The sequence below is a fragment of the Colletotrichum siamense genome, assembly GCF_013390195.1.
Source record: "Colletotrichum siamense strain Cg363 chromosome Unknown KSG_Cg363_contig04, whole genome shotgun sequence".
In the NCBI taxonomy this organism is placed as follows: Eukaryota; Fungi; Ascomycota; class Sordariomycetes; order Glomerellales; family Glomerellaceae; genus Colletotrichum; species Colletotrichum siamense.
Window position 1 is genome coordinate 702177 of NW_023501017.1, and position 13452 is coordinate 715628.

At 56.2% G+C, this 13452-nt stretch overlaps 3 protein-coding genes across 3 annotated transcripts; 1 reads left to right on the plus strand and 2 right to left on the minus strand.

Annotated features, from left to right (window-relative positions):
• Positions 1–6767: 6767 nt before the first annotated feature.
• CGCS363_v006113 (uncharacterized protein) lies at positions 6768–7535 on the minus strand (the record flags this gene model as incomplete). The annotated part of the gene is made up of 1 exon (XM_036637962.1): positions 6768–7535. The coding sequence occupies one exon, from the start codon at positions 7533–7535 to the stop codon at positions 6768–6770; it is 768 nt and encodes a 255-aa protein (XP_036496818.1).
• A 535-nt stretch (positions 7536–8070) lies between these two features.
• On the plus strand, positions 8071–8817 carry CGCS363_v006114 (uncharacterized protein; the record flags this gene model as incomplete). Its single annotated transcript, XM_036637963.1, has 1 exon — positions 8071–8817. One exon carries the CDS (start codon positions 8071–8073, stop codon positions 8815–8817), a length of 747 nt encoding a protein of 248 aa, XP_036496814.1.
• A 486-nt stretch (positions 8818–9303) lies between these two features.
• On the minus strand, positions 9304–11156 carry CGCS363_v006115 (Nuclear distribution protein nudE-like protein 1; the record flags this gene model as incomplete). Its single annotated transcript, XM_036637964.1, has 2 exons — positions 9304–10851; positions 10929–11156. The coding sequence occupies 2 exons, from the start codon at positions 11154–11156 to the stop codon at positions 9304–9306; spliced, it is 1776 nt and encodes a 591-aa protein (XP_036496815.1).
• Positions 11157–13452: the final 2296 nt, after the last annotated feature.

The window sequence follows — 13452 nt, forward strand, 5'->3', positions numbered from 1 at the left end:
AAAATGGGGGGGGAATGCCAGGGGTGCGATCGCCGCCGCGGCAGAACATTTGTGAGGGAGAGCGGTGCGGCGGGAGACACAGCGACAGGCTGGGCCACGGGCATGGGCTAGGGACAGCGAGCGAGGGGTGTCTTTCGGTGTGCAGGGCAGCCAACAGCCACTCGGTAGCAGAGCAGCGACATCAACTCCAAGACGTACCTGGTTGATTTGGGAAGCTTTGTGAGACAAGAGCTTCCTTCTTCTGTCTTGTGGCTAGGACAGAAGTTCTATAAAAACAAGAGTGTCAGAAAAGGGAGAATGGAAGGGAGAGAGTGGGAAAGAGGAGCAGAGAAGGGGAGCCACCGTCGGGATAGCGAGGGAGCAGCGTGGTGTTATTGTATTCGGGCAGAGAGGGACTGCGTCTGTGGACTTTTTGGATGAAGTGGATTGTTGGTGTGGACTGCTGAACTGCAACTGCGTGGACGGTGGTGCTGGGGACCAGGAGTCGACGGGTGTTCCGGGGTTCAGTTGAGGGAATGTGAGGTGGAAGTGCAGGGGAAAGTGACTTTGGTGACCGGGGTTGTTGGAGCTGACAGATGTCACGGATGCAAGTACCTTTTTCTGGAGATGGAGGTATATCGGGACTGGACAAAAAAAAAAGATGGGTGCCGGGAAGGGCTGATTGGGGCCGTAATAGCGTGTGTTGGGAGGTGAGATTGGGGTAACGTGCTGAGTGAGAGTGACAGTGGGATTTCCGTACTTGGAGTATGTAAGTGGGTGAATTAATTTTCCCTCGACACTGCCGCCGGCCGGGGAGGCTTTTTGTTGTCGCTCTGCCTCTTTTCGGTCAAGAAGGAGGAGAGGTTCGGTGGGAGGCACGATGAAGATTACGGACAGCGCCGGGGACGGGGGGAGAGAAGGAGAGGAAAGAAGATGCTGGGTCGCGCAGATGGAAGGAGCGACGCAGGCGCACCTGGCTGTTATATTCAGTTCACGATACCTCACTCGGCCTTGCCTAGAGGCAGGTGGTTACCAAGACAATGTGTACGTGTACAGAAAGTAAGGTAAGGTAAGCACGCAAGTGCGGCAAGGCGAGGCAAGGCAAGGAAGGATCACAGCTGGAAGGTCTGAGTGAGGCAGGTCTGAGATGCTCTTTCCCGCGTCGATGGAGAGAAGTCCAGGCAAGGCAAGGCAAGGAAGGCAAGGCGCATCCCCGAACGAGGTGCTCTGCGCAGGGAAGGTACATCAGATTTCCGATCGAGGTACCTGCATCGGCGCCTTCCAGCGGGTACCTCTTCCAAGTACCTCTTTCCACCGGGCGACGGACTCCTTCCACCGACTAGACCAGATCGTCGTCCTGAGTCCCGTCCTCATCCTCCGCCAAAATCTCCCACGCATCACCATCTTGAGACCCGACCAGACCAGACGCCAGCCCAAGAGCCCCCGCCTTGGCTCCGTTTCTGCTTCTACCGGTGCCGTGCTCTCTCCTGGCAGCAGTCAGGAGAGCGCCAGGTACACCCAGCAACAGGGGGCTTGGTCGAGTCTGTGTGTGTGCAGAGAGGACCGATGCTGCTGATGCTATGTGCATCTCCTGCGCAAGTGCTGCTTCTTCCCTCCCAAGTGAAGGGGAAAAAAAACATTGGCCGACGCCTCGCCCAGACTACCGGCCCTACAGCTTGCGCTCACAGCTTTTAGCACCCTTTGCATTGTTGGAATATGCGGCCCCCTTCCACCCGTCCATCCATCCGTCCATCCAGCATCAATCAATTCAAATCCCCTCCCTCAACCAATGGCCGGGGTGTTGGGGAAGCTCCTGGCTGGGCTGGGCGTGGGCGTCACTGAGTGTGGTGGTGGTGGGCGTGGGCGTGCGTGGGCGTGGCGGACCAGCGGGCTGCAACAGTCCTTGTCCATGTCTCTCCCGACTCTCGAGGGTCGTCGCCAAGCTCGCGCCTCTCATCTCAACTTCCAGAGCTCTGGCTCCAGCTCCTTGCGTTTCCAGCAACCCGCCTAGCCCAATCTCGGCCATGGGTTGGGTCAGGTTGGCAACATGCAGAGTTGATCTGCCCCCAATTCTCGCTCTGCCGGCTAAGCCATGGCCGAATTGGAAACCCCAAACCCCAAGCAAGACAACAGAGACGACGAGGGGTAGAAAAAAAAGTTGAGGACTGAAGAGGGAACAAACGTCAACCTGCAGCATCCCTTGATCCACCGGCACCAAGTTGCGAAAGATACATCGACCAACGCCGGGAACGCGCCGGGGCTTCAGGTACCGATCCCACACAGCGGGGATACGTACCCTGCTATGGCCCCTGCGCCCAGGGGTTTCTGCCGTGCCGTTGCTGCTTGCTGGAATTTTTTCCAGATTTCGGCCAGCAAGGTGCTCATTTCTCCAATCAAAGCTCGTTCTTCGCAGCTCGGGAGATCCACCTGCAGCCTTCGGGACGTTATCGATAGGCAGCTGCGAATCAAGCCTGCGCCAAAGCTCCCTCTTCAGTGCTCTGCTCTAGGCGTTGTTTCCCGTTTCCCATTCCTGCCGTCATTGGCGATGTCTTTCTGGGGAAATTTTGACCTCAACTCTTCGTCGTCGCCAGACCAAACAATATCCACCACACACAATCAAGTCCCAGATCAGTTCTGATTCTCCCTCGACCTCGTCTCGTGCCTCTCGTTGTGAGCCGTCGTTCTTCAGCGACAGCTCCGAATCGGGACTGCTGCTAGATAATGCCGGCCCAGGCCAATAGGTAGCTCTGTGTGCGCAAGTGTGGATGGATCGGTCAGCACGCTTGCCACCACCGAACACCGACGGGCCTCTCACAAGCAATGTCCGAAGGCGCTGCCAGAGAGCAAGGCAGAGGCAGTTTCGCTCTCAGTCGCACATTGCTCACAGCACGACACGTTACACACTGACGCCGCACCACCGACCGTTAGACACCGATCGTCACCGCCGTATAATTACACCCAGACCCGATCCGACGTCCACGAGTCGACATCTCCGACCCAGCCAGCACCCACCGGGCGAACGACCAGGCCCAGCGGCCAGCATGCCCGACCTGGCCATGCGCGCATCGCATTTTGTCTCCATTGGCATTTGGCATCCCGTCTTCATCGGCCCCGAGATCTCACCAGGCGGGCACTGGCCACTGGGCAGCAAGGCCCTCCAAGTTTCATCACGTTCTCCATCAGCTACGCAGCACACCCCTCCAGTCCAGTCCCGATCGCGCAGGCGGTCAGCCAAGTGTCGCCAGGGGTGCAAGCCTCAACAACCTAACCGTCTGCTCGCTTACGCACCTCTAAACCGCCTAGCCTCGCCGGTTCTCCGTCCGGGGACGACCATCGGCTTCCGCTAGTCCCTCAGCAGCAGTGAGCACATCCCAGGCGTTACACCTCGCTGGACGATGAAATTTGAACGTCGATCTCAAGCCCCAAAGCCAGCGGCCAACGGCAGGCCAGGTCAAGCGCACCATTAATTGGCTCAAGTGGCAGGAGCGAGTTCCAACTGCCCTGTCTAAACTGCTTGTCTCAGACAGGCACTTTGAATGAACAGCGCCAAAAGTCTCTTTCCGCTGTTCAGTATCACAAAACTGCATTCCCCAGGTCCAATGTCTTGGGGAGGGGCTCCCATCGGCTTCGAACGGCTCCGTTGCAAGACAAGTGGAAGGGACCAGCCCGATAAGGGGCCAGGCTCAGTGGTGGTTGGTGCTTGGCTTTCAATAAAGCCAGGCTGAATTTTCTCATTTCATACAGATCCACGATGGCGATGGGCTTGTCCATCTCGCTCCCCCAACAATTGGGATTTTGGGACACAATTTGGGGGTCCTCTTCGATGGGTCCCTTCCAGAAATGCCAGGGGTGCATGCTGAGCCAATAGTAGGCGGACGAAAATAAACAGGCCCCCCCACTCGAAGGGGGGGAAAACACAGCGCGCCGCAGAAAAAAAATCGCCAACCAGCGCCCGACCAAAAGCAGAGCTTCTCCACCCGCAGATCCCCAACATCTTGTCCGTCCTGCTGCGGGCGTGGAGACCGTGCAGCGCCGCCACGGCAGCAACAACATCGGCCACCCGGCCTGCCACTGACCCATCTGCAGCGGTGCAGCCAACGACGTGAGCCCGCCGAACCCATTGAGACTCGCTATGGCTGCGGACGAACGCCAACCGGCTCCAATGCCAGTTCCTGCTTCTCCCGCCCTCAACTTCAGTCCCTCAACCCTGTCTGCCTATCTCCCAACCCAACTTCGGATACAGAGTCTTCCGCGCTAATTAGCATGTCTTTCTGCAGCCTGGACGCACCCGTGTTACCTCTTGCCGCTGCGGCTACCACTACCGGTACTGCCGCTCCGAAGCCGAAACCTCCCTTCTCCCATCATCCTCCTCACGCCGAGGTCAACATCCCCGGCCAGTCCCTACAGACCGCCCACCAATTCCATAGCAACGCAACCGTCAGCTTCGTTGACACCATCGCCCGGACTTCCGTTCGTCCATATCCCACCTATTATCAAAGTTTGTCCCCATCACACCCCAGATGGTTGTGACAACCGAACGCCCCAAAGCGAGAGAAGCTCCGAGCTTTGGCCCCTAGGTCGTCCTGTCCTCGGCGCCTCGTATGGATAGAGGATGCTACGCTAGCTCCCTACAGAGATATGCTTACCCGCACTAAAAACGGGCGAGCAGATCCGATCCTGTCAAAGCTGGGGGACCCTCCGCGCGCAATCTGATACTCCCACCTCACCTCGGCATCCACCGTCACCTTCGACAAACGACGGACGACACTCTTGATTGGATGATGTCTCCTTGAGTCTGGCTGGGGTTAGCGACCATGGTGCGCTTTCTTGATTTCTATCCCCAAGAATAGCCAAGCTCTCACTCCATCTCGAACCTGTGACACCGGTCATTGCCGGTGAGGCGGCTTGCCTCTGTCTACCCAAGCAGCGGGATGTTTTGGACGTCAAGATCCACTCCCGATGGGTACATGACGGAAGGGAGGCTCCCCCATCTACAAATACGACGTCCTCCCCTGGCCATCACTTGGAGTCCAAAAGGTATTCGCCCCACTCCCTTGTGAACGAGCCGCATCGCCCCGTGCCTGCAGTAGAACAACTACCGACTGCATCGTGTCTCGAGCGGCTCCGAACGCCGGTCTTAGCTCATCCGTCCGAACTGACCTTGCAGGTGCGTGCGTCCACGTAGTCAGCGTGCTGCTCCGAGACTGCAGCTGCACGACACATTGGCCAAACGAAATCGGTCTTCCAGATGGCATGGCCCCGTGACAGGGGACGAAGTCGACGCCTTGGGCCGTCAAGTCCCGAGGCTCAGATGGACTCGTTCGCGCTCACCTACGCACTCCGCAACTCATTTTTGTCTGATGAACGGCGTTCAGTCAAAGTAGGCATGAGACCTGAGGCTACCTAGCTGTCTCGCACGACCCTTGACTAGACGACCCGCTTGTTCTCGACTCGAAGTGACTTGGCCGAACGTTGTCCGCTGTGGCTAGTGCAAAAGCCGCAATGAAACAAACAAACAGAACCGATGACGTGGATCCGGTTCCTGCATCCTGCCAAGTGCCGCAATTAGGGCGTAGCGGTTTTACATTCACATGCAGAGAACGTGTAGGCCAGCCATCAGCTGTCTCTATTCTTGGACTGGGGTAAAAGCATCCGCCGAAGATCTCCCAGTGAATTCCGGCCGACTTTAATCCTGAGTACGTGACATTAGCTAAGCCCGTAAGAGGCTAATCATGACCATGGCTGTAGCTCTTGCTGATCTTTACCGGGTCAATGATGAACATATCCTAGACAAATATGAAGTACATGTGGGCTTATAGCTCCTGAAAACCCGCCATTGGTACATACAGCAGGACCACGTAGGAGGCGAGGATGTCTCCGAATCGTTGTGGCTCAGTGAGGCTGGAGCGGCAAGTCCCGGGGTATGCCGGACATCGTCCAATCTACGTCTTTCAACCTCACCCTGCTCATGAACGGTAAATAGAGACTGCGATATTGCGTGGCTTTGAGCTTTGAATGATATTAGTTGTCACTATTCATTATGATCTATGGCCATGCGTTATTGTATTAATATTTTACATCTCACTCTGATAGTTCTTCTATTATTCAAACGCAATTGTTATTTGGACGCAACTCAATAGCAAATTAAATAACTAATAGTCCACCTATACTAGACATGTACTATGCAAAGTTGTTGATATAGTAGAGACGCTGCAAATAGATATACTAACGTTAACGAGAGGTTTTTTATCTTGAAACCGGGAGACATGACGTGAAATGTAAAGTCTCAACTTCACTAGCCTCACTGATATGCTACGTCCATTAGGTACGTGACCAGTGTGCTTTGAAACTCTCTGATAAGTGTGTATTCTGGTCACTCACTTAGCTGGATACATTGTAGGAGTTGTTTAGAGTCGCATGCGTCTCTACCACAGCTCAGCAAGTGGTTGGAAAAGCTCGAAGGCCGTCGCGATCCCCATTATTCTAGCCACACTCCGAATGTGGGTGAAGACAGCGCGATATCTGTTGAAATGGCGTGTTATTACAGCTACATTTTCGATTTCTGTGACGATGATTGACTTGACCGAGAATGCTTGATAGCCTCATGACTCTGCTTTGGAGCTCAGTTTTTATCACCTAGCAAAGTTTTGAAACCTCATTTAGTAGTGTTGCTCCAAAACATCGACAAATGACATATTGGCACAACCTGAGCATTCCTGATGATCAAAGGTCTGGAGTCTCTAACGCGACCTTGTAGTTCACCTTCCCAGGTTCTGCCTGCTCAAGGGTCAAGAGACCACACATCCCCTCCGTACATCTCTCAAGCTAATCTCTTCACCAAGACGGATGTCGTCGCTGCCGGGGTCATCTCCGCGCCTCTCTCGCTGAATAGCATTCCAATTGTAGGCATACCCATCATCCTTCATCCTTCTCAACAAAGGCTCAAACCTCCCAAACATCTCCCTGCCGCCTTCCAGGTCCGTCGCAACGTACTCACATTCCTCCACGCTCTCAAAAAACACACCGCCAAAGTCCCGGATAACCTTGCACTTCTCATCCATGCTCAGCACCATCTCCATCCGCCGATGCCATCTCTCAGGCGTCACCGGGAACGTCCGCCGCGGCTCGTCCGATTTGCCCTCGCTGTTGACGCAGACCACTGAGGGTACGTCCGGCGAGAACCGCACAACCCAGACGCCGCCTGTCGAGGGGTACCCGACGTGCGTGTCGGGCGGGTGGTGGAAGTCGTACATCACCCCCTCGTCGTCGAGGCGCTTCCTGTGGGAGATGTAGGCTGCCCAGGAAGGCCACCAGGGCGCTCCGAGGGAGAGCATGCGCGTTGCGAGGGCGTCTTCGACGGCGGGGGTCGAGATGCAGGTGTCGTGTGTGCGAGGGAGGTTGAGGTAGACCAGGTCTACGGCGGAGGGGTGGGATACTACGATGCCGCCTGTGCTGGGACGGACGACGAGGTAGCCTGCTCCGTTGAAGATGTTGGACCGCTTGGGAGGGGTTGGGGGTGTGTAGGAGGGATCGTATGCGTCGTAGCATATTTCCATCATCAGAGCTTGACTGGGAGGTCAGTTGGAGTTGAAGTCGGAGTCGCGACGTCAAGGATAGAGGGAACCGATGAAGATGTTGGTCAACAGCGTATTGAGGATCGGCTTGGCGAGGGAGCCTATTGTTGGAGCTGCGAGCAAACCAACGAACCTGGGTCACGTGGGTGATCATGTTTGCTGCCTTGTGGTGTTGGGACAGGCAAACGTCGCAAAGCTGGTTGGACATCTAGGCAGACGTCGGAGAATCGTCCTGTCGCTCTCAATCTTCCCTGATAATTGAACAGGCTGCTAATGAACCCGTGAAAGCTACAAATCGCACATGAAACGAATAGAAGACCAGATTCCAGGATACAAATGCTATTGCAGATGGTCTCAGCCTCTTCCACGGCCGAGCAATATCCTTCCTTCTATACTCACCATCACCACACCATCATCGTCCGCCCGTGCTGCAATTTCTTAGAACGGAGTAACCCAACCAACTGCCGCATTCTTGACCACCCGTGAAAGCTCGCATCAAGCTCAACAGCAAAACACCATGGCTGATGACGACCTCGAAGTATGCGACGACATCACAGACCCGCAATACCAACACCCACCGCACCCCATGCGATCAAACATCTTCTCCGGCGGGCCAGGCTACCTCGTTTCCCACCCCTCCCTCGGCGGCATCGTCATCTCAACCCCCTCATCCATCGACCTACACCACCTAAACCTCCCGCGCACCCACGACACCAAATTCACTTCCTTCTCCAAAAGCGAAGAAGACGACCTCGCGCAGCGCATGCTCCTCCTTGGCGGGCACTGGTGGCCAGACTGGGCCACTTACGCCAGACACAAAGAACGTCTCGACAGCGGCACCGTCTACGACTTTCACTTGCCCCCGGACGTGTACGTCGGCTATCCGTCCAGCGGGGGCGTGTGGGTGGCCAGGTACGTGCCGGACCGAGAGCACTTCCGCCACGGCCAGAAGCTCTCCCTTCCGCAGCGGCCACCGGAGTGGAACCGGGTGATGCACCGCGTGCTTACGATGGACGAGAAGTGTGAAGCGTTGAAGGCGTTTGGGGCTACGTTCTATCCGCGAATAGAGGACTGCGTGGACCTCCCGAAGTCTATGGAAGAGGGTCGTGAAGAGTTCCAACGATACGAGAAGAGCTTGAAGGATATGGATGACGGCGACTACCAAAGGCGATGGTACCTGAGATTTCATGGTCTCGACCAAGATGAAGACGTTGATTCGAGGACCACGGAACCTCGCAGCAAATGGGGCTGCGTGATGTTTTGATCCTCACAGAGTCACGATAATTAAACTCATCGGACCAGCAGGTCGGGGCATTAAAATCCAGTATATTCAGACCAGGTGTGGTAAAACGGAATGGGAGTGGGAATAAGTGTAAAGGCCCGCAAGCACAATAAACCCCGGCACCGCCATGCTCCCGTCCAAACTCATAATCATACCAACGCCCTAATGCATATATCCACGCCGGACCCCGGCCCCCGTAATCATCATAAACAAGAATGGTTTGGTTTGGTTTCGACAAAGGAAAAGTTGTTTGTAAACTGAAGACGACTTTCTTCTCTTCGTCGGTCTTCCATTCGAAAAGGATAGAATAATGGTAATGTTTGTGCGCCATCGCTGTGCTCGCACCGTTTCCCCGCCATGCTATGATGCACGACTCTAAAGGTAGTAGTAGTAATCAAAAACACGAGTTCCGCCTCCTGTGGTATCAATTCTGCTTCGCCTCGAGATGTTTAAGCAACGCTTTCAACTTCAGTACGTCTCCTCCTCGACCAGGTCCTGGGGTCCGATTCTGGAACTCCTCAGGCCCATGGAGCTTCGCCTGCCGGATACACTGCCTCCGCTCTGGCGTCGGCTGCTTGGCATTGGAATGCCGCTCGTCGGCATGGGGATGCCACTGACGGAGCTGTCGGCCTCAAGGCGGGAGTATGTGCCTCGCCTGCTGGGTGTGCGGTACTCGTCCTCGTCGTCTTCGGGCATTTCCATGCGGTGGTGGCTCACACTAATTGACCTTCCATGTCCGCGAACGCTGCTCCTCAAAGAGTCTCCCAGGGAGCTCCGGGGGCGTCCCAGAGGTGTCCTGGTACCTGACATGCTGGTACGGCTAATAGGGCGAGGAGGTGCCATATCGGTGCGACTTGACGGCCGGGCGTATGATGTGCTGGCCCGCGAACTCGGTCGAGAGATTGACTCGTCGTGGCCGGCGTTGGGATTCCGGTTGGGCAGGGGACCGAACGACAACCTGCTGACACCCGACGTACTAAGGCGGGGCACATGCTTTGATGTTGTGCTGGCAGAGAAGTTGGATGGCGTTTCGTCGCCCCGCACTGAAGAGGCGGTGGAGCCCGTTGGGCGCTTGCGAGAGCGGATCGTAACCGTCGAAGGCACACTGTGGACTCCATTGACTGAAGATCGGGGCGAAGCGCGGGGCGGCGTGGTGACAGGTGCGGGAAGCTTTGATCGGGCATTGTGGACACGAGCTTCCAGGCGCTGCATCTGCGCGGTGAGTGATCGGATGTGGCTGAGCGAGTTGGTGGTAGGCATGCGCTGAGAGGTTGAGCGGGGCGCCGTGCGAGTGGCAGGAGTGCGGGTAGTGGTGTTGGCACCGGAGACACGACCGCCGGTAGGTCGGCTGCTCGTGACGGAGGCAGTGAAGGATCGGGGCTTCGGGGTGACGCTGTGCTCGACGGACGGCAGGCGGGAGACTTTGCGCGTCGTCGATGCGGGTGTCCTGGTAACCGTCCGCCTGGGTACGGATGCGGAGACGTCGGACATCGGGGGCGAGGGCGGTTCCATGAGCTCGGCCTTTGCGGCGGGCAGAGCCTCCGAGTCTGGTGGGGTTGTGACCATGGGGGAGCTCGCTGTCGAGTTGGGAGAGTGCTCCGTGTTCTTGTCGAATGTAGGCGACGACATGACGGAGAGGTCGGTGGAGATGTGGGACAGGTGGCGTGCCTCTTGCTTCTTGAGCTTGTCTTGGAGCAGCTCGGCTTCGATCTTGAGATCGGCAAGCTCCTCACGCAGACGTTGCGCCTCGATGCGCAGGGTCTCTCGCTCTTGCTCGCCCAGCTTGATTTCCTCCTCCATCATGACTGCACGCTCGATCGCAACGTTATATTTTGATTCAAGGTCCTCGAGGGATGACGTCGTGTTTCGCGCCTGTCGCTCGAAATCGTCGTTGGCGACCTCGATGTCGCGCAGCTTTAGCTGCATGGTCCTGTTGGTATCGCGCAGTGTGGTAATCTCCTTCTCTAGCGTGTTTTGAGCCGAGTTTGCTTCCGTCTTGGCTTGCTTGTATTTCGTCTGCAAATTGGGCCTGGTCAGCGCTGGCCGTCGCAATCGCATCCATCCCTAGATGCTGCAGGCGGGAGAAATCTCACCTTCCACTCCTCAACCTCGAACTTGAGGCTCTCAGCCTTCTCCTGCAGGCCGCGTTCCCTCTTCTCGGCAGCCTCAATGTCCTTCTCCAACTCTTGCTCCAGCTCCTTGCTGGATTCACGGAACTCGGCAAGTTCTCCCTCGAGCACCTCGTACTGGGCCTTGTACCAGGTCAAGGCGTCCTCGGCGCTGGTCGCCTCGCTGGGCGGAGATGAAGGTGGCTCTGCCATGGTTGCTATCTGTTGCTACTGTGACGTCGTCGCCTCGGTGATCAGACGGATTGCATGTGAAGCTCGGCGATGGTGGTGTTTTGGGTTTTGTGTGTTTTTGTCGCAGGTCGTGCAAGGCGCGGGGAAAGTATGCGGTCGCAAACGGTAGCGGTTGAAGATATACAAAGGAAAATTGTAATGTTGTGTGGAATGATCGTAAGAGTCGTGAAATGCGTGCTGTGCGGTCGTCGTTAGCTTGGTGTTGATTGCGCAGATTGAGGGACGCGGTCGCAGCGAAAACGACGTGCGGTCGGAAGTGCGGACGTACCGACTTTGTGGGTTGTTGTGGTGGCTGGTCGGCTGGGTCGTCGTAACAGAGCAGAGAAAAAGGATGATGGCCGAGAAAGAGGAGCAGCAGAATAGAATGCAGATGTCGTCGGTTTGTGTCGATAGTCGCGGTGGCTGGTGTCGATGATGGATGTGTGTGTGTTCGATGCGCCGCCTTCGGATGTATTGCGGTGGGCGAATCTCAAGGCTGCTGCTGCGACTGGACTTACCTGACTTACCGGTGGATTGTCGTCGCTGGTCGTTCGTTGGTCGTCGTGTTGTCGTCGTCGTCGGTAGTGAAATGCAGTTGTCGATGTTGACTTCGACAAAAACAAGTCAGGGACTGCGACGGACTGGACGGGACTACTAGACTGACTGACTACTGGACGCAGGACCGACTAAGGAGTGGTGGGATTGGGCATGGCTGGGACAGGAAAGGAAAGGGTCAATGTTGATGTCGGTCAGGCGTGTGTGCGTGGTGTGTGTGGTGGTGCAGTGCGTTGCTGTTGCGGGTTGCCCCCTGTCGCCCCTTGTCGTGGCAGTGCGCCAGTCCCGATCGGGTAAGGCCTGCTACCACGGGCAACTGGACTGCTGGATTATGTAAGGCGCCCGTGAGCCAGTGAGAGCGGTGGGAGCGCTGTTGAAAGTGGGGGCGGTGCCTTTTTTTGGATCGTCTGCAGCAGCGGCAAGCAACAACACACTGTGACTCTTTTGCCTGCAGGCTGCTTGCTGCAGTAAGGCACCTACCTGCTGCATATGCAAACGATACGTACCGCCGCACCCGCTCCTTCCACATTCCAGTGTCCTTAACACATTTATGTGTTCTTCCCCATGTTATTCTGTTAAGAAAGCCGACCAGACACCTGGGGGAAGGAAGCCGCAAAGCCCAGAGCCCCTCCTTCGTCATTTGCTTCCCGCAGCAAGGTCATCGCCTGCAGCTTCACTCTTCACTCTTTCAACCACCTCGAATCCTCCCCTCCTGCCCCCAACACGTCAACATTTTCTGCCTCTCCAAAGCTACACCCGCTGGCGATCATGGAGACTGCGGTGGACCTGCAAGGCTTGTAACTCAAGAGGGTCACTCTAGTCCTGCCATGCGAAATGCACAGCACCGCGGCCTCAGCCTTCCTCCCCATGAGAGATCCCCGTCCGGCCCGGTCAATCAAATCAGTCCAGTCGCAACACAGTCAAACAGCATCACAGCATCGTGTCTCACTCGTCCATCAAATCAGACCGCCTCCCACCGCCTACGCGTCTTTGTTTTCTTACCCTCTGCAAACGCGCAACGAACCATAACCGTGACTGAGCGCTGCAGAAGCCCCCCAACCAACCGCCGTAGATCTACCTGCGTAGCTGTACTAACAAAAAAGCTCCAATCCTATCCTCGGACGATGACGGTTGCAAGCAGGCCGCTCCCGGTCCGACTGAACCCCCAAATCAGGGCAATCCCAACTTTTGACCTTCATGCAAATGCACTGTTCCCTTGGAGCCCCTTTGCCATTTCATCAGAAACCCACGCCAGCAGCTTACCCACCGCCCGCGGCACCACCCTGCACGACATACCGTCTGCCACCGATGCGGCGCAGGTGCCGATTCGATCGGAGTAAAAAAGTGTCCCGAAATCTGCTTCATTTTGGTTCGCAGATGGATGCAGAGAAGCTAAGAAAGATCAGACGTCCTGACGTTTGTTTCACATTCCACGCGCTAAGGGGCCCAACCAGTCCCTTCCGCATGACAATATCAAAAGTCTCATGCCCATGAACGGCACACCGCACCTTACTCATTCGCCCACCCACTCACCCAGCGAGCTTGGGAAATGTTAATGCACCTGACCTGGCCTCGCCCAGCCTGCTAAATTAAGTGATTTTGATTCACCACCTCGGGAGATCCTCATCCTCTTCGCCTAGACAGGGGGGTGGGTGTTCTTCCGGTCACGTCCGACCGCTGCGCTATGCCTTCCGCTGCCAATTTCTGTCCGGCCCGCGATCGT